The sequence below is a fragment of the Saccostrea echinata genome, unplaced genomic scaffold (assembly GCF_033153115.1).
Source record: "Saccostrea echinata isolate AGI-Se365-2 ecotype Australia unplaced genomic scaffold, CSIRO_AGI_Sech_v1 ptg000004l, whole genome shotgun sequence".
Taxonomy (NCBI): domain Eukaryota; kingdom Metazoa; phylum Mollusca; class Bivalvia; order Ostreida; family Ostreidae; genus Saccostrea; species Saccostrea echinata.
Window position 1 is genome coordinate 10,587,501 of NW_026889753.1, and position 16,806 is coordinate 10,604,306.

The 16,806-nt window shown below is 34.5% G+C and overlaps 1 protein-coding gene across 1 annotated transcript in view; it reads left to right on the top strand.

Moving 5' to 3' along the window:
• LOC133179164 (cell adhesion molecule DSCAM-like) overlaps positions 1–16,806 on the top strand; it is a 54,767-nt gene that overhangs the window by 30,975 nt on the left and 6,986 nt on the right. The window contains exons 10-35 of the mRNA XM_061313937.1: positions 316–470; positions 909–1,035; positions 2,028–2,147; positions 2,606–2,800; positions 3,077–3,224; positions 3,588–3,739; positions 3,851–3,982; positions 4,076–4,314; positions 4,444–4,681; positions 4,870–5,016; positions 5,283–5,438; positions 5,790–5,926; positions 6,096–6,249; positions 6,427–6,541; positions 6,751–6,905; positions 7,032–7,049; positions 7,789–7,887; positions 8,146–8,331; positions 8,492–8,667; positions 8,925–9,045; positions 9,373–9,534; positions 10,357–10,590; positions 11,173–11,315; positions 14,283–14,406; positions 14,578–14,718; positions 16,492–16,737. Of these exons, the coding sequence (XP_061169921.1) occupies positions 316–470; positions 909–1,035; positions 2,028–2,147; positions 2,606–2,800; positions 3,077–3,224; positions 3,588–3,739; positions 3,851–3,982; positions 4,076–4,314; positions 4,444–4,681; positions 4,870–5,016; positions 5,283–5,438; positions 5,790–5,926; positions 6,096–6,249; positions 6,427–6,541; positions 6,751–6,905; positions 7,032–7,049; positions 7,789–7,887; positions 8,146–8,331; positions 8,492–8,667; positions 8,925–9,045; positions 9,373–9,534; positions 10,357–10,590; positions 11,173–11,315; positions 14,283–14,406; positions 14,578–14,718; positions 16,492–16,737 (4,020 nt within the window). The remainder of the gene's footprint in view (positions 1–315; positions 471–908; positions 1,036–2,027; positions 2,148–2,605; positions 2,801–3,076; positions 3,225–3,587; positions 3,740–3,850; positions 3,983–4,075; positions 4,315–4,443; positions 4,682–4,869; positions 5,017–5,282; positions 5,439–5,789; positions 5,927–6,095; positions 6,250–6,426; positions 6,542–6,750; positions 6,906–7,031; positions 7,050–7,788; positions 7,888–8,145; positions 8,332–8,491; positions 8,668–8,924; positions 9,046–9,372; positions 9,535–10,356; positions 10,591–11,172; positions 11,316–14,282; positions 14,407–14,577; positions 14,719–16,491; positions 16,738–16,806) is intronic.

The window sequence follows — 16,806 nt, forward strand, 5'->3', positions numbered from 1 at the left end:
CGTTAAAAAAGTGCCCTCATGAAAACTTGTCATGGCGTAAAGTGCCCTTTTGATTATTGGATTACCATGCCCTTTTTAGGTTCTGGATTTAACACTAAATTATATTTGTATGAAGTTAAGCATAGAATAAGAGGTGACATAGCTTTGTATGTATTTTTATCATTGAATGCATACACAGGTTTTTCATAAAATTGGGATCTGCATCAATATTATTTGTTGTCATTGAATTATTACATAGCCTTTAGTTATATACCTACTGATCGATCTTATGTCCAGAGTCTGTGTTATTCTTATATTTTGACTTTCTGTTTTCAGAACCCCCAATGATTGATCCTTTTAGATTTCCAAGAAAGAAACAAGGAGACAGAATAGTTGTTTCCTGTGTGGTCAGTACTGGTGACCAGCCACTGGACATTGTGTGGACCAAAGATGGAGAAATTATTCCTCCAGATATGGGTATCCACATACAGGTACAGTTTCTATATGGTATTAATAAATACTGTAGATTCCTAAATGTACACGAGGAATTCATTATTGCGTAATTTCACAAGAAACACCACATGAGAAATAAAATTACCCGATTTTATTTTTATTGTGACAAAATGGTGCTAAAATCCATGCAAAATCACTTGATAAACTGTCCACTTGCAAATTATTTTTCTCACGATTTGACGTTAAGAGCCATTTTGTGATAATAAGTACTCTCTAAAAATAAGTAATCTACAGTAGACAAAAGTGTGTCTCAGTAATCAGAAAATAGTGCGAAAAATATAGATGTTTACTGTCATAAATAAGAAAAGAGATTACTTTTCTAGAAAAGGTCCTGCTTTACTCATGATGTACTGTTTTTAAAGTATCTAATGTATCAAATTTTACTGTCAGACTGACTACTCTTTAATTTTGTACAGAAGCTGAATTCTTATATGACCATGCTGTCCATAGGAGATGCTAACCCCAAACATAATGGAAACTACACCTGTAGGGCCAGCAATGCAGCAGCTACTACTAACTACACAGCTACACTTCATGTGGATGGTAAGTTGTTATAGAGACACAATGGTAAACTACACTGCTACACTACATGTGGATGGTAAGTTGTTATAGAGACACAATGGTAAACTACACTGCTACACTACATGTGGATGGTAAGTTGTTATAGAAACACAATGGTAAACTACACTGCTACACTACATTTGGATGGTAAGTTGTTATAGAGACACAATGGTAAACTACACTGCTACACTACATGTGGATGGTAAGTTGTTATAGAGACACAATGGTAAACGACACTGCTACACTACATGTGGATGGTAAGTTATTATAGAAACACGATGGTAAACTACACTGCTACACTACATGTGAATGGTAAGTTATTATAGAGACACAATGGTAAACTACACTGCTACACTACATGTGGATGGTAAGTTATTATAGAGACAGAATAGGAAACTACACTGCTACACTACATGTGGATGGTAAGTTATTAGAGAGGTTAAGTATTTGACAGTGTGTGTCTGTGTGTGCGTGTAAACCTACAAGTGTTTTTACAAGTACAAGTTCTGTTTAACAAACTGTACATGTAGCGGTACATGTAAAACGTTATTTCAACAAGTCACTTTACAATCCATTTGTATCAAATAATTCTATGACTTTGATGAAAAAAGATACATAGATGAACGTATTAATGCTCAACATCACAACAAACACCGCCTGAGAAGTATATATTCTATAATTTGAGTTAAAGAAGCTACACGTTCTTTCCTATGTGTACATTTGAATCTACATGTTGTGTACAACTTGTAGAATTATGCGCTATGCAAAACTGATGAAGTAAATCACAGTAAATTAGGGGATTTCCCTAGCTACATGTACACGTAGGCATGCACGGTCATATGCTTAACCTCTCTATTATAGAAACAATGGTTTTTTTTTTTTTTTTGGTACCAACAGCACATTGCACTATCAGTGGGTACAAGAGATATGAAAGGTTTCACTTCCTTCTCTTTATTTTTCTTGTCGTTTTGTAGTACCTCCTCGGTGGGTTATGGAGCCAGGGGATTCCTTTGTGATTCTGAAGAACTCCGTATCCCTCGACTGTCTCACCACTGGTACACCTGAACCAATGATCACCTGGAAAAAGGCTCTAGGTTTGTTGTTGTAGATCATGTGTGTGGTCAGTCCAAAATCAGTAAACCCAAGGATATCTGCTTCTATATGTTAAAAATTTTATGATATAATCATATGATTTGTTTCAAATGAGAGTCACAGCCTGCTTTTAAACTTAAGGAAGCACAAAAGTACTTTTGTTGTCATTTAATTGCATTTTGACTTTATTGTGTGTTAGATTTTCTTTGTGCACAGTTTAGGATATAGATTTTCTTTGAACACAGTTAAAATATACATAAGAATTACAGTCAAACCTCGTTATGTCGAACTTGATTGGACCGAGAAAAACTTGGAGATATCCAAGGGTTTGAGATATCAAGGGTAAAATACTTAAATATACGTGGTTAGGGCTTCCCAATCACTTCGACATATCAATGGTGTTAGAGATATCTGTGTTTGAGATACCAAAGTTCAAATGCACTAGTATCTTTTATTGTAGGAAGCAGACCAGGACACTATCGAATGATAAACTATGTAGAAAATGACACAGCTACAACAGCCTCTAAACAACTGCTCAGCAATGGGACATTAATCATCCGAGGGGCAAGAGAAGAGGATCATGGGTATTATCTCTGTCACTCCTACAATGACGTGGGACCAGGACTCAGCAAGGTTATCTTCCTAAGAGTTCATAGTACGTCTACTTCTAGCTGACATTACAGTGTATATTTAAAGGAGATTTCTTAAAATCAGAATAGTTATGTAAATTTTCTTAACATATAGTTACATTAAAGTGTTGTTTGAAGTAACAGAGAATTAATTGTTACAATACAGTGTAAAACTTACTAGCTTAAGTAAATCCATGTATTCTTTCATATGGCAACTGGGATTGTTGAATATATTTCACAGTTTGTATTTTATTTACACAAACTTCAAAGCAGGTGACCTTGAATTGTGTTTGATTTTTCAGTTCCCGCTCGTTTTGATGAAAAGGAAAAGAACTACACAGTGATAAAGGGTCAGAACAAAACTCTGGACTGTCAGGCGATTGGAGATCAGCCATTGTCTGTAACGTGGAGCTTCAACTCACAAACTCTCAGCACCGCTGGTATGGACAGGTGAGGGAAAGGGCAGATTCTCACAAGTAGAAATCACAAGAGTTATTTAAGGAATTGGTTATGAAGTACGCTTTCAGTTTTCAATGCACATGTACATACCTTATATACTCGCCTATAAGTCGGTCTGCCTATAAGTCGGTTATATTTTTTAAGCTTAAATTAGAGGGACTGACCCGCTAAAATACCAATCTTTTTATAATATGCATATAAGTCTGATAAAGAGTTTTGGACCAAAGTTTAACTTCCAAAAAAACGACTTATAGGCCAGTATATACGGTATGTATTAATTAAGTATGAACTATTTCCTAAATGTTCTCAAGACAAAGCATTGTCTAATTCTAAGAACTTTAATTCTGTTTGTAGAAGGCGAATTGTCAACACTGTGGTTACATCAAGAGGGAAGTTGTCCACTTTGACCCTGAGACCAGCAGAAAGGGGGGACACAGGCTTCTACGTCTGTACAGCCAAAAACAAGTTTGGTAATGCAGTCCTAGCCATGAGATTAGTGGTTCTGGGTAAGAATTTTTCTTATATGTTATGAAATATTGTTGTCAAAACAGATAATTGGTCTCTTCAGAACTTAATGTGATGGTATTGTCTTAGTTCAGAACATAATTTGATTGTAGAACCCCCAGAGCCCCCAAAGAACCTGACCTTGATCAAACAGACAAGCCGCAGTATAAAAGTCAAATGGCAGGCTCCTTATGATGGAAATAGTCCCATTCTCTTCTATGCAGTTCAGTACAAAGTACAAAAAGGTTAGACACAAATAGATCTCACTGGAGCCATAAAAATTCAAATTGCTCCTCTTAGTAGCCTCATTGTGACCATGTGTATTGTTCTCATTTCAGCTGTGTGGCAAGGCATAATTCCCAATGTGACTGTGAGTTCTTTACAGCTGATTACGTCTATTTCTGACCTACATCCAGCTTATGTCTATGAGGTCAGAGTTGTGGCCAACAATTCCATTGGTTATGGTAATGCCAGCAAGAGCCTCTTAGTTAAGTTAGATGAAGAAAAACCATCTGGACCTCCTACAGAGGTCAAGGTCAAAGCTATAGGGTCAGAGTCCTTGAGGATATCTTGGATGGTAATTCAGAATTTAAAGATTTGATTTGAGTACATCCTACCAGGGACAATGAAATATGAACATCTTTAAAACAGTGTAAATTCTGTTCTGTGTATAACCCATCTCAATGTCATTTTTTCTCAATGACAGCCTCCTCTGCCAGAAAATCAGAACGGTGAAATCCAGGGATATTACATCGGATACAAGGAGAGAGACAGCCAATCACGATTTATCTACATTACTAAATCCATCGATGGTGAATTCCTGCCCTCTGTAGATATTCATAATCTGGAGAAGTTTACAGAGTACACAGTCCATGTTCAGGCCTATAACCAGAAGGGAAGGGGCCCGCCATCCCCAGACTCACAGGTCTTTACACTGGAGGATGGTCAGTTCACAAATTATCTTATTTTCTTATTTGACTGGGATCTTTCATAAACAATTATTAAAGGCAGAGAATGTCAAACAGTGCTAATAACTTTTTAAAGAAAAAATTTTGTGTGATAATTTCAAAGCACTTGTTAATCTGGATTTTAAAAATATGATCCATGATATTGTAATTGATTGCTTTTACAGTTCCTAGCCAGCCCCCACAAGGAGTACAGGCCACTGCCATTAATTCCCGCAGCATCAAGGTTGTGTGGTCCCCGCCCCCACTCTTCACTCTGCATGGCATCCTACAAGGATACAAGATCTACTACAAACCTGTACGCTTTGATGAAGGTAATTTGTACACATTTGTACATTTGGTGAATATTTCTTTATATACAAATCTGCATCTACAAGCAGTTGGTATTTTTCAAAATGCTTCACCAGAAGTTGTTGCAATTGTTTAGAGGTACATAACAGTGTTTATAGATATGTGCTTATTCATGATTTTAAATTAAGTGATACAATAATGATTTCAAGAAAGAGTATCTACATGAATTATTGTGGATGCAGTGATATTTAATATGGATCTTGCTGATAGTATTTATTTGATCTTATAGATGAGAGTGATGCCAATGCTGTGGTGTCCTCAGAGCTGGAGGCCACCATCACGGGTCTGTCTAAATACACAAACTACAGCCTTCAGGTGCTGGCCTTCACCAGGAAGGGGGAGGGTGTGCGGTGTTCTCCACTGTTTGTCCTGACACAGCAAGATGGTAGGGAGCAGCAGGATGTACTGTAAATTTACAAATTAGCGCACTTGATATTTAGTGCAATATTCCTCTTCAACTGATTAGTGCAATTATGAATTTGCTCACTTGAGTCTGATTTCTGTTGTGTTTTAGTTTTCATCATGTATTAGCATTTACATAAATTAGGAAGCAAAACGAAAGGCACTAAAGTATGATAACTGCTTATAGTAAGTGAAGGTTTTGCTGCATTGCACAATTTTGGAATTTATGTTTGGCAAACTTTCGTGATGTTTTGTACATAGAGAGAATGTCCAGTTATATCATGAAAAATTGCAATGCCCCAAAGACTATCTAAGATTATACATGGTTTTTCAGCTCCAGAGAGGCCAGCTGACATAAAGGCTCTTCCTGTCAACAACAGCACAGTAATGGTGTCCTGGAAACCACCACTCCATAGCAACGGAATTCTCACCAAGTACAATGTCTATGTCTACAATAGCAGTTCTACAGAGGTCAGATTTGTTAAAGCTTGTAAACTCTTCTATAAGGTCTCCTTGCTTATTGTCTTAGACATGAGTAAATTCTCTGCTCTTTTAAACATTTGTATTTTAAGGATGTGTGTTTCTTGATTTTCATTGTTTTCCATCAGTTGTTTATCTTCTACTTTAAATTCTTTTAAAGATGATAGAGAAAGTAGAGTTACCTCCCATTAAGACTTCATACTACATGAGTAATCTTTCCCTGAATGAAGAGATACAATTCGAGGTGTCAGCTAACACAATCATCGGAGAAGGGGAGAGAACTCATAGTGTCAGTGCTGCTCCTCAAGAAAAAGGTATGGTAAAAATCATAGAAAAGTATAATGAATCATCCTCATAAATTTAGTGCAGGAATAAAATCAGCAAGAAAAATTTCTGTGCTTGGTTTACTTTTGGTAGTGTCTTCTCATAATTTTATATTCTCTTTACTAATAAGAACAAGTATCGAGTAATGAGATGTATTTGTTTATTAGTTGCTGCTCGCATTGCCAGTTTCTCAGCTGTGATGTTGATACCATGGCAACACACTTTAACCTTACAGTGTTTAGCGGTGGGAGATCCTTCTCCAAGCATACAATGGAAAATCAGGTGACACAATACAGAAGTTCTGATTAAGTCAGATATGAGTAGTCTATAGAAATAAAATATTTGAATTCTTTATCATATGTGCATGTAGCATAATAATCGGAGAGTCCATTGTAATATAAATGCATTAGCAATCTTTTATCAGAAATCAGAAAAATATTAATTTTTTAGGCATACAATTTTTTCATTAATGTGTTATTTATGTGTTGTAGAGGTAGAAGATTTATTGAGAGTGAGCGCCTTCAGATTCTCAAGAATGGCTCCTTGCATATCAATGGAGTTCTGGGAAGTGATGCAGCAAATTATTCCTGTCGAGCCACCAACAAGTATGGCTCAGATGAAGTCAATTATGCGATTAGTGTTCAAGGTAAAAAGGAAAAAAGAAAACTTCAAATTTTCATACTAATGATGAGATTTTGCTTGAATGGATATTTTTAGCTGTCACATTTTTATGACAGTTTTGATTGATTTTCTTTTCTTTTGACTTGATCAGTCAGTGATAAATTAGCAAGTGAGTAAATCAAGGATAAGTTTTCTTGTTTTTATTCCATATCGATGTTAGTTTGTGAATCATATTGCCTGATTATTTATTCCTAATTAATCAAATTCAAATTCTCCTAAATTACCCCCCCCCCCTTCTTAGCTATTCCAAACCATTCTCTGCTCCTTAACATCATCATATTTAATCATAGTTTTGAAATACATGTATCATACAATTTTCCATACTGGATGTTGTGTTTTTAAAACGTAATACATGTAGATATTTCAATATCATAGAATATTTTTTTTTTTTGCACAAGATAAGAATAAGTGTTGATTTCTTAAAACTTTCTAAGATAAAAAGCATTTTTCATAGTAATATGCTCAAGATTATATTGTATCATGTATCATTTATGATGGATATACATGTATCATTGCATGACTGCATGATGATGAAGTTTGAATGCTTTTTATTATAGATTTTGGATCTTTTTCTCATGTTTAATTTCACAAAAACTAAAGGTTTTTTTTTCAGTCTGAAAACTTATTCCAGATAAGTTATTTATGAAAAATATTTGTTTTGAAAAAAAAAAACTGTAGGTACTGAGATGAAGATAAATCCTTTTGAATATAATAATTTCTAGCAGGAATGTTTGCTATAACAATAAGTTCAGATTATATTGTGGGTTTTTTCCACTTATGATTTATAACAAGAAAAATATACTATATAATATAGATGTCTAATTTATGTTATTTTATGTTTTGAACAGCACCACCAAAACCACCCAGTTTATATGTCGTTGCTACGACAACATCTACAATTCAAATCAATTGGAGATCAGGGAGTAATGGTGGCAGCCCAATCCAAGGTAGACAACTCCCATTAGAAATCATTTCGTATCATCTTACTATATATCTGTAAAAATTACACAGAATTTCTAGCTCTTTTTGTTCCTGTATAAATTGAACTTAAATTTTGTTTATTTATTAATAAAAATGATTTCTTCTTTTATATATGAGAGACAAGAGATAATAGTTCTTCACATTTTTGTTGTTGACATGGGGTGAGGGGAGGTTGTAGGAAGAGTATTAAAAAATATGTCTTTAACCTTTAAATGCTTTTCAAGGCTTTGTAATACACCACAAAAAAGATCATGAAACTTGGCAAAAGATTGACGCTGGTCCTACCAATCGCACCCAGACTGTGACAGGACTTTTGTGTGGTACTACATACAAATTTTACATCAATGCTCTGAATCGCCTGGGGTACAGCCCAAACAGTGATACCATATCTGTCAAAACCAATGGCTCAAGTAAGTCTAAACACGAACCAAAATTACGTATTTATTGTCAATTCATAACGACTTGGATGTTGTGTATCTAAATTTGTGCATAAAAACTGAGTTGCTGAATGTCAAAAGTGCTTTATCAAAATGTTTACAATCTGTACATGTGTTTGCTATTTATTTTCAGCACCAATTATGCCCCCACAAAGTATGCTTTTGAAGGTCATAAATGTGACTTCAGTTGACCTTGACCTCACTACATGGATCACATCAGGGTGCCCTATACGTTTCTTTTCTGTCCAATATAAAGTGTGGGAGGATACCTCCTGGACAGAAGCCTCTAATAATGTTCAAAGCAATAAGGTGGGGCCTTCAAATAGAAAATGTATATCAAATTAAAATTACATGTACCACATTTGAAAACATTTATTTTTCTAACTATTAAAAATTCATTCTCGCTTGTTTTATCCATTAATGCTGATATGGCAATTATTTTGAAGAAAAACGTTAGGAAATGCAATGTTGATGTGCACTGTTGATGTTAATCAAGTTTTGATGCAGTGTACTTTTATGTAAATGTATTTATTAGATAGAGGTATGTTTTCTTTTTTCTAATACAGACAATACATACAGTAGAGGACCTTCACCCTGCGACCTGGTATGTGATGAAGGTCGTTGCTCACAGCGATGCTGGTTCAACAGAGAGTGAGCTGAAGTTTGCCACACTCACTTATCATGGCAGTAAGTTCATTAACAAGAAGTAATTAACAGTTAATTGATATATCGGGTGTACTGATCCTGTGAAAAGCCTATGCATATTTTTCTTTAGGGGTGAGAGGAATCTTTGATTCTATATACATGTAGGTAAATTTCTATGTATAAAATTGTTTATTTTCCAGTGTGTAGTCCTCTTTAGATGTGATAAAAAAATATTGCCTTGAAAAATATTTAGAATTCAGTTGCAATGTAATTTTGAATTTAGCTTAAAGATAAAGAAAAACTGTTTTATTCTATGAAACCTTGACTTGCGTCTTCCCAGAACTGTCATATCGTTGATGTGTTATTTAGGGACCATCACACCATTGTTTATCACTAAGAAAGAAGAGAGCAGTTTCTATGAGAAGACGTATATAATGATTCCTCTCTGCTTCGGAATAGTTGTCTCCCTTATAGTCATCATCGCTGTGTTACTTTACCTTAGGCGGAGAAGGGAACTCATTCAAATGAAAGGTAACACGAAAATTGAATCTTTTAAAATTGGTCCTGTCTAGTTCTAGAGGAAAAATGAAAACGCATAAGTTAATGCATGTGTGATAAGTTTCGTCTACTCCCACTGATGTTCATTTTTAAAGATATACACAGGATTCGACACTAATGTTAAGACGTTAGTCTCAGACTAATACATTTTCAATAGAAAATCTGTGGCTAATTAGTCGAACAGACCAATAAAAATTTCTGGAAAAGAAAATGAATAAATTACCAATGGTTGATTCTCTACAAATTTTACTGAAAAAACCCCGCGTGTCTATTTTTTAGCTTTCTAGCTTCTTGGCGGGTAGTTAGGTAGGTATTCCGAGTCAATTCAGCGCTTAATTTTATGACTGGTTAATATGAAGTTAAAGGTTTCAGCAATCATGATTTAATATGAAACATAAAAGAAAGATGTCAGAGGTTTTGGATGTATAGAGATGAAGAATGAGATCGGGAATACAATTGTACTTTTTGATATGAAGATTTCAACAAATCTGTGGAATAAAACACTTCACGTAAATAAATACTTCCTTTATTTAAAAAAAGTATAAAAAGTACATTGTAATGTTTATTTTTAAATGAATCGTTACAATACATTTACGTTTCCTTTTTTGACGGACTCATAAAATTGCGTGCGGACTAGTAAAAGTAAAGAAGCACTAGTCTGGCCGGACTAAAGTTTAAAAATGTTAGTGTCGAACCCTGTATACATAATAATTATACTTGTAAACCAAGAAGGGTGAAAGATGAAGGAGAAACGTTGAAATTTATTTCTATTTTCCACATGTATGATTTTTCCAGAGAGCGCTTCAAACTTGAGGAGAGACATAACAGCAGAAACTTCCCTGATGAATGACCTTGACAAACGTTTCAACTTTGACTTTGAAGGAGGGAACAGCGAACCTTATGGCAAGAGAAATGTTAACCTCCTGATTTCCTTTAATTCGGATGAAAATCTCCATAACAACAGTCCCACATGGCTGAACAATGGATCCAGTAAAACTAATAGTGATAATGGCTCCATCAACAGATCAGGTAACTCTATATTACTGTAAGAAATAATTAATAGCTTCATTTTATTCAATTGAAAAACCAGTTTTTGACCAGCAATATTCACAATTTAGCTTTCTTACTGTGAAATCACTAATTTTTGTGGGGGTGTTAATTTTCATTGTGTTTGAGGTATGAAGAGAGCCACAAATTCATGTCCACCACAAAATGTAAAACTTCTTATATATAACAACTCAACACTTCTTCAGCCATGAAATAAAATCCCCTTGAACCAATAATTTTTCGTCAAACCACAAAAGTTTTACCCCACAAAAATAAGTGATTTTACAGTATTTTGTTAATGTCACACATTGGTTCACAGTGACAATTAGGTGTACAGAATCTTGGGAACATTTCTTGCATATGCAAAATAGTTGGCTCACAGTAGTTTCCTGTTAGAGATTATCTCATTCATTTTCTGTTCAGGGAGAATTTATGATATCTATTTTATGAATATCAATAGAATTTTAATTTGAAATCCTCAAAGCTGAATGACACAAGCATACTTGTAAAACTCTCATTAACTTTACTAAATAAAGCAAATAAAATATGAACTTCTTCTTACAGATGATGATGGAAACATCAACCCCTACGCTACATTTAACCAGGTGAAACAGGTGATGATGGAGAAAGAACAGCAGCCTCCAGAACGGGAGAAATCACCCGAGTTTGACGACATCAGTCTACAGAAACTAGAGGCCCAGAAAGCAGTGAGTTGTCATGGCAGATTGTGTTATTTATTCAGTATATGTACTCTTTTCTGGCAGTATTTCAGTAGCTGATGGGTAATCTTTCTTGGACATATTGACTTCATGACTATGGCAAAAAATAAAATATAATTCCTTAAAGTAAGTTTTACATATTAAGAGGCAGTCCACCGAAAAACCAGGCAGTATTATATTAATAGGCGGCACATCGAATGTGAGGAATATTTGATATTTTATTAAAAACAATATCAATGTAGCCCAAAAGGAATAATGTAATTGAAGATTTGTTTGATAATTGCTTATTTAGTAAAATATCCTTGTGTTTTGTGTTTTTGAAGGCCCCTATGTAAACCATTGAATGTAGGTCAGAAACAAAGAACTGTAATTTCTAATACATTTTTAACAGGACTATAATTCACACTTAACTAAATCTAGAAATATTTCAACTTTTTGTTTAAAAAATAAAATCGGTGGGAAAAACACTTTTGATAGTAGTTTTCTGGCAAAATATAAGGACGTTTTTATGAAATTTTGCGATGCAAGAGTTATCTCCCGTGGCATCGGTAAATCTGCTCAACACCTTTTTATCGGAATCCTAGTGAAATATTTAGAATCGATACACTAAAGAAAATAATTAAGCAAAAAACTAAATAATTTATTTTCAAAATATAATTCATTTTCGCCTCCAGACGTAATATTTAGATTAAAATTGGCTCTATTATTCAGGTTGAATCCACGTTTCCATTGATGTATCAGTGACGTCATATACCTGAATAATATTGCGTCACAATGAAATAGATTCAAGTTTCCAGAGAAGTTTGTAAATTCTTTGCGTAAAAGTGTAAAGAAAAAGATTTTTAAAAAAATGATTTCTCTTTTTCTGTTTAATTACTCTTCAGAGTGCATTATTCTAAATGTTAAATAATATTTTAATATCAAAATGTATTTTATACACGGGCGGCGTCTCAGCTAGATGACGTTTTGATAAGTAATTTTATACATGTCTGAGAACTAATTTTTTTTAACTGATTTACTAGGATATGCGTAAAAATAATTAATGAAGTGTTTATCATGAACATTTCTTATAAAATTGGGAATCAATGATGAATGTTTTAGATTTACGCAACACTTAATTCAACGAAGTTGAGATGTTTACTTCATGATATTTGTAAAAACTTAAATATATTTATCTATGCAGTCAAATTAAAATAAACAATCCGAAGTACTATTAAAAATGAAAAAAAAACCTGAAAAATAAGTTATAAAAATATATTTATTGGGTTAAACTACTGCTGAACTCCCCACTATAATTTGGCACTAAAACGGAAGATGGTTTAGTGAAACATTTCGTTTTTTTAATTTTACTTATTTTTTTAATTTGGCGATTGAAACAATCACACACTCACATTTAATATGGAGTTTAAACATGTGACTATGTTGGCCAATTCTAAAATGTTTTCACGTTCATGAAACCAATTTTTAAAAATAATGATGTCATGACACCCCCCCCCCCCCTGCTTTTTGCTTGCGGTTTATCGGCGCTTGAATAATGATACTATATATGAAAGAACTTATTTTCTTATTTATATAAGATCAAATTTTGTAAAAGAGGAAAAGGCTTTACAGATGACAGGTAAGAAAAAACTTGGATAAAGTCGAGACTGTACACATAAAAATATTTCCTGTATTTAGGCAAGTTTAATTTCGCCACTGATAGAATTTACTCTTTAATTCCTGAGGAAATAAAAAAGAAATTTTACTTGGAAATAAGATAAATAATAAAGCTAGAAAGCTGTCTGCTCTCATTTGTTGCATAATGCATGTACAAATACTTTTTTTTAAATACCGAGTATCTATTAAGAATTCAATCAGATGTTTTACATGTTATCTTCATGTATGTAAAAGACATTAGTAATTTAAATAATATATAAATTTGAATCTATGGTTACACTCATTTAAAAACAGTTAACCGACTGAAAAGAAATAAAAGACAAGCATATTTTTCTGATAAATTAAAATGAAGAGCCAAATTTAGGAAATGTTTCTAAATTTACAGTAAAAACCGATCCCGATCCGATCGAAAATAATGCAAAATTAACAAATTTATCAAACTAAAGGCACCTGCCACCTATATAACATGTTAAAAAAATAAATCAAGTAAGTATTTACTCATATTACAACAAAAGGGCCAAATTTAACATTACAATTATAGTATTTTTTTTTCTTTATATAATTCTGGTCGGGATCGGTTTCATTTGGGAAAATTATTAAAAAAAAAAAAGAAGGTAAATTTGACTCCTTTTATTTCTTTCAATATACCTGTTCCCACTGATTTTATTGAGTGATTCAAAAGTTTGTACTTTGTATTCATAATAACTTAAGAAAAAAAACCTGTCCTTGTAATGTATTGAGTTTTATAACGTAATGAAAATTGGATACTGAATTCAAAAAGTTACTTGCTTAACTCAAATTTGGACCATATAATTTTTTCTAAAGAAGTATAAATTGGAGTCTTATTCATTAATAAAATGAAAGATAAGAGTCTATGCTATAAATAATATTCATCGACGCATCCAGCTTTTGAGTATCTGTTACATATAAAACAAAATAAAAACGTAGTAATTTTTTTTACCCTTATGTTGACCTTTTTGCACTTAAAATTAAGCATTTACCAAAAATAGGACTAGAGGAGCACTAAAATTTTTTTTAATGTTGTCATGTGTAAACACTTGCTTTAATAAGTCTACATGCAAAAAATAATTAAAATCCATGACATGCGATGTGCCACCCATTGTCTGGTTTTTCGGTGGACTGCCTCTTAAATACACAGCATTACATTACTTTTTATATATATGTACATTTTTAATATATAATGATATCTTCTCTACTTAAAGAGAGTTGTTCTTGTACCTTTTTCTTTAATTTGTATATGTTGTGTCTTAAAAATAAATTTCATGTATATTTATACAGATACTCTCCCCATCAGAGCCGTATGTGCCTTTCTTTCATGCCAAGGGAGACAATGGAGATGTAGCGAAGGATCCTCACCCTCCTCTGATTCCATTGAAGACAACAGAGGGATATGACAACCAAGGTAAAGGATGATTTAGATTTTTTTAATCTAGGTTTTTTACCCTGTCCTTTCTTTGATCCCTTAAAATACAGAAAAGAAAAAAATGTTATTAGAATTAAAAAAGAAGTGCCATTAGATATTCATCTTTTTGGGTATCAAAACCCATATAAAGATTGTTGAAACTTTGCCCAGGTCTGATTCTGAGTCCTAGGAAGTATGCCAGTGCAGACCAGATTCATGCTCTTTTCACCCAGGCTCCAGCTCGTCCTCACAGCTCCTACAGCAAGTCCCAGAAGTGCCCCTCCCATTCCCACGGAAGCTCAGATGAGAAAGGTTAGAAGTTACATTAATACTGATTATACACTGTATATTACTGATTTACTTGTCCTTTCTGGTGCCCAACTTGTTCTTGCAGCTGAGTTTAAGATAATTTCTGGTCAATGTATTCACCTTTTTAGCTCACCTGAGCTGAAAGCTCAAGTGAGCTTTTCTGATCACCCGTTGTCCGTCGTCCGTCCGTCTGTCCGTCTGTCTGTCCGTCCGTCTGTCCGTCCGTCTGTAAACTTTTCACATTTTCGACTTCTTCTCAAGAACCACTGGGCCAATTTTAACCAAACTTGGTACAAAGCATCCTTGGGTAAAGGGGAGTTTAAATTGTTAAAATGAAGGGCCAAGTCCTGTTCAAAGGGGAGATAATCAAGAAAATACAAAAGTTGGGTGGGGTCATTAAAAAATCTTCTTCTCAAGAACCACTGGGCCAAAAAAGCTGAAACTTATGTGGAAGCATCCTGGGGTAGTGTAGATTCTAAATTGTTCAAATCATGACCCCCGGGGTTAGGGCGGGGCCACAATAGGGAATCCAAGTTTTACATAGAAATATGTAGTAAAAATCTTTAAAAATCTTCTTCTCAAGAACCACTGGGCCAGAGAAGCTGAAACTTATGTGGAAGCATCCTAGGGTAGTTTAGATTCTCAATTGTTCAAATCATGACCCCCGGGGTTAAGGCGGGGTCACAATAAGGAATCCAAGTTTTACATAGAAATATGTAGTAAAAATCTTTAAAAGTCTTCTTCTCAAGAACCACTGGGCCAGGGAAACTGAAACTTATGTGGAAACATCCTTGGGTAGTGTAGATTTTAAATTGTTCAAATCATGACCCCCAGGGGTAGGGTGGGGCCACAATAAGGAATTCAAGTTTTACATTGAAATATATAGTAAAAATCCTTAAAAATCTTCTTCTCAAGAACCACTGGGCCAGAGAAGCTGAAACTTATGTGGAAGCATCCTGAGGTAGTGTAGATTCTAAATTGTTCAAATCATGACCCCCGGGGTTAGGGCGGGGCCACAATAGGGAATCCAAGTTTTACATAGAAATATGTAGTAAAAATCTTTAAAAATCTTCTTCTCAAGAACCACTGGGCCAGAAAGGCTGAAACTTATTTGGAAGTTTCCTTGGGTAGTGTAGATTCTAAATCGTTCAAATCATGACCCCCGGGGGTAGGATGGGGCCACAATAAGGAATCCAAGTTTTACATTGAAATATATAGTAAAAATATTTAAAAATCTTCTTCTCAAGAACCACTAGGCCAGAAAAGCTGAAACTTATTTGAAAGCATCCTGGGGTAGTGTAGATTTTAAATTGTTCAAATCATGACCCCCGGGGGTAGGAAGGGGCCACAATAGGGAATCCAAGTTTTACATTGAAATATGTAGTAAAAATCTTCTTCTCAAGAACCACTGGGCCAGAAAAGCTGAAACTAATGTGGAAACATTCTTGGGTAGTGTAGATTCTAAATTGTTCAAATCATGACCCTCGGGGGTAGGGGGGACCACAATAAGTACTATGAGGGGGGGGGGGGGAGAGAAATCAGGTGAAAAACAGCAAGGCCAAAGTTACTCAGGTGAGCGCTGTGGCCCATGGGCCTCTTGTTCTTTATCTCCAGAGCCCCTTTTCTATAAATGAGGGTAGTAAAAATCATTGAATTCTACCCCCTTTAGATAATTTTAACTTGGAATAACCCTAAATCAAGTCTGTATTTTACTGTATAATGATTCTGACAACTCATTACTTACATGGATGATGTTTTGATGGATTGTTATTACAGGAAGCCAGAGGCAGAGCATTATATCCAGTGTGACAACTGTCTCCTCCAGTAGAGACGAGCTTCTGGAGGCCCTGGAAAATGCTAAGCACAACCCCCTCCCCCCTGTGGTGTATGAGTCCCCACCAGACTCAAGTTCACAACCCACAGACAGCTCAGTGGGCACAGAGCCTGGTATTGTTAAGTTCACACAGTCACCTCCCAAACCAAATGAACAGAGGGAGGCTTCATGTGAAGTACATTATACAAGTAAGATTTAGATTCAGAAATATAATTCTGCTTTCCTGATTGGCTCAATTTTGTAAGGTGACTAAGATT